Source organism: Bidens hawaiensis, unplaced genomic scaffold (genome assembly GCF_021521415.1).
Source record: "Bidens hawaiensis isolate Kalapana, Puna unplaced genomic scaffold, B.hawaiensis_p1.1 tig00013434_1, whole genome shotgun sequence".
Lineage (NCBI taxonomy): Eukaryota > Viridiplantae > Streptophyta > Magnoliopsida > Asterales > Asteraceae > Bidens > Bidens hawaiensis.
In genome coordinates, this window is record NW_027492140.1 from 20254 (window position 1) to 30871 (window position 10618).

General features: G+C 38.2%; 1 protein-coding gene across 1 annotated transcript; it reads left to right on the plus strand.

The window, feature by feature from the left end:
• Positions 1–9407: 9407 nt before the first annotated feature.
• On the plus strand, positions 9408–9992 carry LOC143544145 (uncharacterized). The gene has a single exon (XM_077036301.1). It carries the CDS (start codon positions 9408–9410, stop codon positions 9990–9992), a length of 585 nt encoding a protein of 194 aa, XP_076892416.1.
• The last annotated feature ends 626 nt before the right edge of the window (positions 9993–10618 follow it).

Consider the following 10618-nt stretch of genomic DNA (forward strand, 5'->3'; position numbering starts at 1 on the left):
TTTCAAAGTCCATGCATTATTACAAAAAAACAAAGTTAAACTATCACTTAGCTAAACTTTAAATTCCAAAAAACAAAGCTCATTTATTGTACCCTTAAAGTTTTGAATACTTTTTTGTTCAATCTCAGTGGTGCCACATCCTTTCTTCTTTGAGCTTTTCATATAGATTGGGTTATTTAAGGGGTTTTCAATTTCCTTCTTTGTTTTTTGAAAATGCTTCTACTTCTTCTATCGATTACAAGGTACTTCTTCTTTGATGTGCTTTCTTTCATTTTCTACAACTAATCCAAAAAAATATTCAAGAATATACACTAAAATCAAAAACTATTTTTCATGACTAAGTAAGTGATGTCAGTTTATAGTCAACAACAAAAAGCTAACAAATCCCCAACATACATGGTATTTTGTTGTTTTTTCGTTTTAAGCATTTTTTAACCTAGTTTTAGACTCTAATCATGTAACTTATTAAAAATCTTCAAACATAAACTTACTTTCTTTAAACCTTAAAACATCCCTAATATTTTTAAAACTAAACTTTATAATTTTAGTAATGCATTTCATTACGAAATTTTGTTACTGTATTTCTTAGTTTAAAAGTTTAGTATTTAAACTACACAACATATCTTATGTCTGGTTAACCTTCCGTTAAGCTTAAAAAATTTCAAAATCAATTAGGTTTTTTTTAACTTTAAAATGACCCAAATTTTTGACAATATAAAAAATTCATTCGGGTAAAAAACCTTTAGGACACATCTAGGTTTTCTTAAACTTTAATAAAACCAAAATTTTTTTTACCTAACAATGAAATCGGGTAGAAAACCTTTCAAAATCAATTACGTTTTGTTACACAGAAAGGTGACTGAAATGTTAAAAACCTAAAACTTAAATCGTTTATTATATTAACTTCCTGTCAACCCAGAAATACATTTTGTAACTTGAAGAACGTATATGAATGAACCAAATGTACCGATTCTGTAGACGACGACTATCGTATCGTCGGAAATTTTACCTGTTGAACTTATTTACTTGTTTCTCTCTCTAGAATCACAAGAAGCTGGAGCGGTGAGGTTTAATGTTTTTGTGAGATTTGTTTTAAATTTTGAATGGTTTTGTGAGATTTGTCTGCATGTATGGTTGATTAGACATAAAGCAAATGTGGTTGAAAGGTCGGTTTTACCCTTACGTACTTCTAATTTGTTTTTTTAATATAAATATTGTACTAGTGATAAGGATTTGATCTCAACCATCCATTACAAGAAATCAATGGCTTAGAAAGAGTTTCCGGGTTTTCGCAACTGGAGTGAGTTTTTATTTTAACCTTTCCATATATATATATATAAATATATATACACACACATAAACAAATATTTATTTTGGAAATTGGGATGTGTGATGCATCCTATATAAGAGCATTCTCAACCCGTTCCTCATCCCTATCTCTACAATTACACTAAAAAGCACTAAATTTCTCTCTCCTGTTCAATTAAATAATATTTTTTATACCTTTATCATTACAGTTTTCTCTCTCCTTTACTCACAACCAATCCAACAAATATTAAAAAATAAATAGGGAAAACAATATTTCTCTAAATTTACAAAAAAATCACTACATTTCTCTCTCCACCCTATAATTTACACTCACAATCGCTTATAACATCACCCTATAATTTGCAAACTTCCCTCACATAATTATAGAGAATGAGATAAGAATGCTCTAAGGAGGTCAAAAGGCTACATGTAGTTGTTGGTCTTCACAACCAATATAAAAAGTTGAGTAAATATGCCTTAATGTTTCAAATTCGTTCCCATATACAATGGTCACAATCGATTCTAAGAGTTAGATTAATAGATGTTTACATTATATTTATAATTAAAATAGTTATTTAATTTGCTTTTTTTTGCTTGTATGTTACGTTATGTTTTAAGCAAATATGCTTTAATTTGCTTATTTTCTAATAGATATTTACCTTATGTTTACATTTTTTTCTTGTATTGTTGTGTAGTTGTGCAATGACTCATTACTTCATTTTTGAAAGCATGTGTGTTTTCATTGTTAATTTTTTAAGAGACTAAGGTACAGTTTGTTTTTAGAGGTAAAATGTCTACAGTTTATAGATCATATTTGCAGATATTCGTTAAAGAAAAGGTGGAACAAACCTCTGTAGTCTACAAGAAGATGACTCTTTGTTTTTTAACTTCTGCGTACTGCTAAAATAAGATGAAATTAAAATTAAAAAAAAAACAATTTTAACTTAAAAAGTCTTCAAACCTAGACATAAACAATTTTTCAAGTGCTCATTTAAAACCTGAACATAAACAATTTTTCAAGAGCTCAATTAAAACCTAAGCATAAACAATTTTTATGTGCTTAATTCAAACCTAAACATATTCAAACCAAGTGCTCAATTCAAACCTAAACAAAAACAATTTTCCAAGGCATAAACCAATTAAGCATTCCACAAAAACACATAAATCTTACGAAACATAACTCGATATAAAACAATAGTTGCTCAGTGTTATCATATAAATTTGAAATCACATGGTTAGACTAATCACAAAACATAAAATAATCGGTTACCTTATCTACGGGTGGCTAAGAGGCGGTGACTATGGGGGTGGAGGACAGGGAGGTGATAGAGGTGAGGGTGGAGGAGAAGGGGTGGCCTACGGTGGGGGTGGATGAGAGGGGGAGATGATGAATTGTTTGAGGGTGTAGTAGAGGAACGATGTTTTTAGTTTATAAAAAAAATAGGGTTTGGAAGTTTGAAAAGGTTATAAGTGAGTAGTCAGGGTAAGAGGACGTGTATATCTTTTTTTAATGAATGAAATGTCTTCTAGAAAACAAACACACTGCAAACCACCATGTCTAGAAATGAAGAAAAGTTTTTCTCTAAAAACAAACACCACATAAATTATAATTTTTGTTGTTTTAAATATCCTAAGTTACATAATGAGTAATTTATGAAAATGGCTTTCACTTACTATCATTTATATGCCTTTTCTTCTCGGTTTAGTCATCCTAATGCATGGATTTTATGTTTTCCAATTAAGTGGAAGCATGTGTCAAGCAATACATAAATTAAAAAAACTTTTCTAACTATACAAAAATCAAATTTGTATTTGTAGATACAAAATGGATATTATGTTTTTCAATTAAGTGGAAGCATGTGCAAGCAATACAAAAATTAACAAACTTTTATAACTTTAAAAAAATTAAATTTGTATTTATCTTTTTAATCCTCCACATAAAGATACAATGATATGCCTTTTCTTCTCGGTTTAGTCATCCTAATGCATGGATTTTATGTTTTTCAATTAAGTGGAAGCATGTGCCAAACAATACAAAAATTAACAAACTTTTATAACTTTAAAAAAATTAAATTTGTATTTATCTTTTTAATCCAACACTTCAAACGGAATTAGGCCAAGATTGCTTATTCCTCCAAGAAGGGAAATAACAACAATTAAACAATGTTAGAATGTTTTATTACTTTAACAATCATTCAAAGTACTTACAACCCCAAAACCAAGATCTAGTCGGTGCGAATTTTAAAACCATATCAAAAACCCTAAACTCAAGGTTTATTTATCAACAAGATTTTACACAAAATCGACTGATATGAATTGAGAGCATAAGGCTCTGATACCATCTAAAAGAGCAAGATTTAACAATAAAGTTGAGCAAAATCTTATTACAAAACTAACTTAACACAAATCTTTAACAATCAAACAAAGCAAAAGCACAACCTAATCTACATATTTTAGCAAGCTATAATAGGTATTGCTTTAATAGTATTGTTGTGGACAGCATAGTTGAGTTGGCAATGATGTGGCATTGATGTGGACAACCTAGTTGACTAACATGTGGACCATAGGTATTGCTTTAATAGTATTGTTAGATTGTCTTGTTGAAGACTGAATTCGAGAAATACAATCCATGGTTTACTTAATTTAAATTATAAATTGAAAAAAAATGTATCATACATTTTTATACGTTATTATCATATTATGTAATGTAATCAACTGGGAAAGTACTAGACTAGTTACTAGCTCTAACATCTTGACTTATATTTCAATGATACTAGCCATCAAACCCTTTCTACTTACGTGTAAATTTAATATGAAAACCGGCCCTCATGACAACTCAACGATATTAGTTAGTGTCACGTATCACATAACGGCCTTTAACCGACTTATATAGAAATCTGTAAATTTTTTCGTGTGCCATCAGTTGTTCAAAGACTTTGTCATTCTAAGCAGGAAACTTTCGAGTTAGCTTTTCATTTGTTAAGTTGATTTGTTGTTTCAGTTTTGATCATTTTCTTTGTTATGTTTATATAATAATAATAATAATAATAATAATAATAATAATAACCACATCTTACACAATTAATGAAATAATAAATTACTAATATACAGAGCAAAGAAAAGGGAATTCAAAGATGGGCATTAATATTATACTATCCGACAAATGGAAAGTATAAAGGTAGGGTGTCAAAAAGACCCAAATACCTTTAAGTCACCCGCGGGTCAAAGGTAAACTCTTCATATGTCACCCGCGGGACAAATGGATCACCCGCATGACTCAATAAAGGAAGAACAAGGTTACGTCCTAGAGATTATGTGTGGAAGCATCCAGGCACCCTCAGAAGTCATCCGCAGGGTAGTATCCTAACTCACCAAGATGACCAGAAAGCAATGTCATAGGACAACTGTAATTAACTAATTCCATTCTAGAAGATTTACCAAGATCCTTTCTTGGAGAATACGTGACCCATCAGCCAATGAATAGAGGACAGCTGGCCAGGTTGTTATAACCGTGCACATGGCCAGATATATCTCGTCCTATCATGGAGAGACACGTGTCCAGGTTGTTATAACCATGCACATGGGACGTATAGCTCAACCCATCACATGAGGGCATGTGTCCAGACGGTTACGAGAGCATCTTCTAGAAATGGTCCAATCACATTCCCACAATCTTCGGCTATAAATACTTCACAATCTCCATGAGGTAACACATTCACACTCCACTATCTACTCTAAATACTTAAGTACTTTCTCTCCATCAGAATTGTACTTATTCTCACGCCGGAGGGTGGTTACGGGAAGAACCCCCCTCTTGTCCTTCATGTAACGAGCTCACGGTGCTTGTTTGGCAGGTTTCTATCATTGGACTTCTGGAGGTTGTGCTCATATCGTTGGTAGTTGTGTTTGACCCATCCCTGTGGACTCATCGGATCTAAGACCCGTTAAGGGGATAGGATCCGTGTTTCTTCATTGGCGCCATCCGTATTAGTGTTAGAACTGCAAAAGTTTTCTGTTGGTTTTTGGTTCGTATGATATGAGTCAGCTTCCTGAGGGGCTGATGGAAACTCCTGTAATTACTAGACGCTCTACTAATGTTGATGCACCTGGAGGTTCTACTCTGGGTAACTTGGAAGGTGTCATGGCACCTGGAGGACCTTCTCCGGGTGACTTGGGACGTGTCATGATGCAAACTCGCCGGACTCGTACAAAATTGGGTCTGGAAGAAGATTCCGACGATTCTGAGTCGGTGAGGACCTAACGTCAAAATTCCAGAGCTAGAGGACCCTTGTCCCCTGAGGAATGGTTCCGTATCCAACGGGAAAGTGTCACAGCCGAGTACGAGCGCATGGTGCGCGAAGAGCGACTTCGTGCTCATACTTTGAATTATGATGAATCTCCCAGGAGGTCTCCTTCTCCTCCTACAACGTTGAGAAATAGTTAAATTCGCGGAAGCCTTCAAACTGAAGGGTTTCGAGAAGACGAGTTGGTAAGGAGAGGACGTGGTTATCCTCGCAGGGTTACACATCCACCCTCCTCCAGAGAAGAATTGGAAATATTTGATTCATCATACCGTCCGAGCGCTGTCAGCTACTCCAGCGGATATACCAGACTCCATGGTTGGGAGGGGACTAGTCGCCCGCGTGCGACAGTCCGCCATGCCGAATACCATATTGATGCGGATGAGGAATTTACCAAGCCATATCGTCCTGCAGCCTTCGCTGAAAAATAAAAGTTGATTGCACGTATTGCAACTGCTCCATTCCCGGTCAATGCAAAAATCCCAACGTCCGTAGGGAAATACGACGGGATGACTGATCCCAACGATCACTTATTGAACTTTGTGGCTGTGGGAGGTGTCATTGGTTGGACTCTTCCCTACTGGTGCCACATGTTCGCATTAACATTCTCTGGTGCAGCACAGGAGGGGTTTGAGAAGTTGCCGGACGAACAAATTAAGAACTGGGACGACTTTGTAGACAAATTTTCCCAGCATTTCAGTCAGCAGAAGAAGCATACTCATGATCCTTTCGAGATATTAAACGTGGTGAGGCGAAACAACGAATCCATCGAGGACATCATAACTCGATTCAACAACGAAAGTCTCAATATCAGCGGGATTAGCGAAGATATATTGCGGGGAGCCTTCCGCAAAAATGTGAAAGTGATGATTTGATCAGAACACTAACTGGCAGGGACGGAATACCCAAAACATGGGACGAGATAATGTCCGCGGAAAAATTGTATGCAAGAACAGAAAGGACCTTAAATTCTGGTAGTTAGAAACAAATGCCAAAAGTGGAGTTCCAAACTCCGCGACCAAATAGACAGGCCAAAGGAACAATTTGGCCAAGGCTCCAGCCGTCTGTGGAATCATCAAAGCAATTTGATGCCAGATCTTTGACTGGAAACAAAAACAAAGCGATTTCTTCAGCGCGAGTCAACAATAACTGGACTCCACTGACGAAGACTCCAGCAGAAATTCTTACTACTAAAAACATGAACTTCAGGAAACCGCAACCACTCACAAGGAGATCGTTCCTTGATGCTAAAAAACACTATTCGTTTCATGACGACATAGGTCATAACACGAATGAGTGTATAGCTTTAAAAAATGAAATTGAGGCGGCTTTGAAGTCGGGAAAACTTGGACACTTGGTAAAAGGTGCAAGACCAGGGACTAGCAAAGCTCCTGCGCGAGATAACCAAAGCCCGCCCAAGAAACAAGTTAGGGACCTGAATGTTCACATGATACAAGGTAGACACAAAGTGGGAGGAAAGAGAAGAGAATTAGAGGACGAGGAATGGAAAAATGAGCCGGTTATCTTTCTGCGGGTCAAAGGAGGACCTTGTAACAAGAACCCTTTGATAATCACTGCCCTCATTAGCCATTATCGTTCGCACTACGTCTTTTCTGATACGGGCAGTACCTCAAATATAATGTACGAACAGTGCTTTGAACAATTGGATGAAGACGACAAGGTGAGGTTGAAACCGATTCATGCACCTGTGTCCGGGTTCGGAGGCGAAGTGATGCATTAGCGGGGAGTAATATCGTTCCCAGTCACTCTTAGTGATGGGATTTATTCAAGAATAGAGGATGTTGAATTTCTGGTCTTACCGGTGACATCAAAGCATGATATCATCTTGGGCCGTGAGGCGATTGGTGACCTTAATGCTCATCCTTCTACAGCACACGGCGCGGTGGGAGTTCTGACTCGCACTGGTGTGGCAATTATCCGCATTAATCGCCACTGCTTCACGACAGAATGTTCGAAACCCAGCAAAGTTCCAAAGCAAGTTCGACGAACTGAGCCAGAAAAATGGGCGTTAAACAAGAAGTTCCCAGATCAAACTGTAACTATCGGGCCCACTATCTCAGAGATAGTGAGGACATTTTTAAAGCAACTATTGACGAGGAACCTAGACATCTTTGCATGGCAACCCGCGGACATGACTGGTGTCCCGCGGAGGATTGCAGAGCATAAGTTGCGAGTAAACCCAAAGTTTACTCCAATTGTGAAAAAGAAGCGCAAGATGGGTCCGGAACAGACCAAAGCAATGAACGAACAAGTTCAAGATCTCTTACATGTTGGAATTATCTGCCCAATCGAATACCATAATTGGGTCACTAATCCAGTCATTGTCCCAAAAGAAATGGGACATGGCGAATGTGCATATATTTCAAAGATCTAAACAAGGCGTGCCCGAAGGATTGTTATCCACTGCCGGAAATCGATCTCAAAGTCGATGTTGTAGCCCCATTCAAGTTTAAGTGTTACCTCGATGCTTACAAAGGCTACCATCAGATCCTCATGGTGGCTGGTGATGAAGACAAGACAGCGTTTCGCACAGACCAAGGCACATTCTGTTACAAGATGATGCCCTTTGGTTTGGAAAACGCGGGTGCTACGTATCAACGATTGATGGACGAAGCATTTAAGGGACAAATTGGGCGAAACCTGAAGGTGTATATGGATGACTTGGTAATAAAGAGTGTTGAGGAAGATCAGATGCTCCGAGATATTAAGGAAATGTTTGAGACCATCAGACAGATTAACATGAAACTGAATCCAACCAAGTGCTTCTTCGGGATGGAGGAGGGAAAATTTTTGGGTGTCATCGTAACAGGTGCGGGTTTCAAAGCCAATCTATATAAGGTTCAGGCAGTAGCCCGCATGCCTTCACATTCATCCCTAAAGGAAGTACAGACACTCAATGGAAGGCTGGTGACGTTGAACAGATTCTTAGACAATCATGCGGCCAAGTCTTACTCGTTTGTTTCGACTTTGATAAATTGCCTCAAAAAAGCGCACTTCAAGTGGATCGCATAAGCTGAACAAACATTTCTGGAGGTCAAAAAGTGTTTGATGGAGTTGCTTACCTTAACAGCACCACAAGCGGGGGAGGTCCTGACATTATAATTATCAGCGTCTAACATCGCCATTGGAGCCGTGCTACTGACAGACAGAAAGAATGTTCAAACACCAATTTACTATGTTAGTAGAACGTTGTCCGGGCCGGAAACCAGATATTCAATGCTTGAAAAACTGGTTCTGGCATTGGTCTATGCTCCCAGGCATCTCCGCGGATATTTCCAGGTCCATTTCATTAATGTGCTAACAGTGTATAAGCTCAAAAATGTATTAAGCAGACCATAATTGTCTGGGCGATTGGAGAAATGGGGCATCGAACTGGGAAAAAATGCAATTGAGTACAAACCCAGGCCAGTAATCAAAGGGAAAGTATTGGCAGACTTCGTCACAAAAGTCCCGCAACACAAAGAAGAAGAATGCCTAGTTGAACAGCAGACCCCAATTCCTCCTAAACAAGGCCAAATTTGGTTATTTTTCACAGACGAAGAATCAAGCAGTGAAGGATCTGGCGCAGGCCTTAGGCTAGTCAATTCTAAACGACATGAATTTACATATGCTATCAAGTTAGACATCAAGAGTACCAACAATGAGGCAGAATATGAAGCCTTCTTGGGGGGCTTAAGGATAGCTAAAAAGCTTGGGGTAAAGCACTTAGAAGTGTGGGTGGATTCTATTTTGATCGCGGGACAGATCAATGGAACTTATGAAGCAAAAAAAGATGTAATGGCTTCGTACTTGTCACAAGCAAACGAATTGATCCTTCAATTCTCCTCGTGTAAAGTCATTCACATTAAAAGAAACGAAAACAAGTCGGCGGATGCTCTTAGCAAGTTGGCTTCAACAAACTTTGAGCATTTCGCTAAAGACATTCGCATTGAGGTCCTTGATCGACCATCTGTTTCGCAGAATCAAGTTTTGGTAATTCAAACTGGGGTAGAATCCTGGATGACGCCAATCATGGCTTACTTGTCATCAAAAGTTCTACCAGAAGAGAAACCCACGACTCAGAAAATAAGACACAAGTCTTTGAACTACCAAATGCAAGATGGTTTCTTGTATAGAAGATCCTTCCTTGGCCCGCTCCTGAGATGTATGGATGCCATGGATGCGAATTATTTGATACGAGAAGTTCATGAAGGTATTTGTGGTCTCCACGCGGACCCAAGAATGGTCATAGCAAAACTCATGAATGCCAGATATTACTGGCCAGGGATGCATATGGATGTTGTACAAGAGATTAGAAAGTGTGATTCTAGTCAGAGTCACTCTCCCAATACACTGCGTCCAAAGATGAGTTGGTGCCGGTAACATCTTCCTGGCCGTTCCAAAAGTGGGCGGTCGATATTATGGGTCCAAAAGTTGGCGGTCGATATTATGGGTCCATTCCCTGCAGCCCCGGGATGAGTCAAGTTCTTGATCGTGGCTATATACTATTTTACCAAATGGGTAGCGGCTAAACCAATTGCATCCATCACTGCATCGAGCGTCAAGAAATTTCTGTGGGAGTTCATTATCTGCTGTTTCAGCCTCCCACAAAAATTGGCCAGTGATAATGGGACCCAGTTCGCGGATAATGGACTACAAGCGTGGATAAAAGAACTTCAAGTCACTCAAGTTTTCACTTCCGTAGCTTATCCGCAAGCTAATGATCAGGTAGAAAGGATTAACTGAACAATCAAAGAAGGGATAAAGGAAAGGCTGGGAATTAAACGAACAGGCTGGGTTGATGAACTTCCCCATGTACTTTGGGCCTTTCGCACCCAAAAGAATTCAAGTAATTCCGAAACGCCGTTCAGTTTAACCTATGATACTGAAATAGGGGTTCCCTTCGCACGAGTATCGATTAATAATGACAATGATCAAGAGCTACGGATGAACCTGAACCTCCTTGAAGAAAGTAGAGAGTTAGCATTGATCCGCCAGCATAACTATAA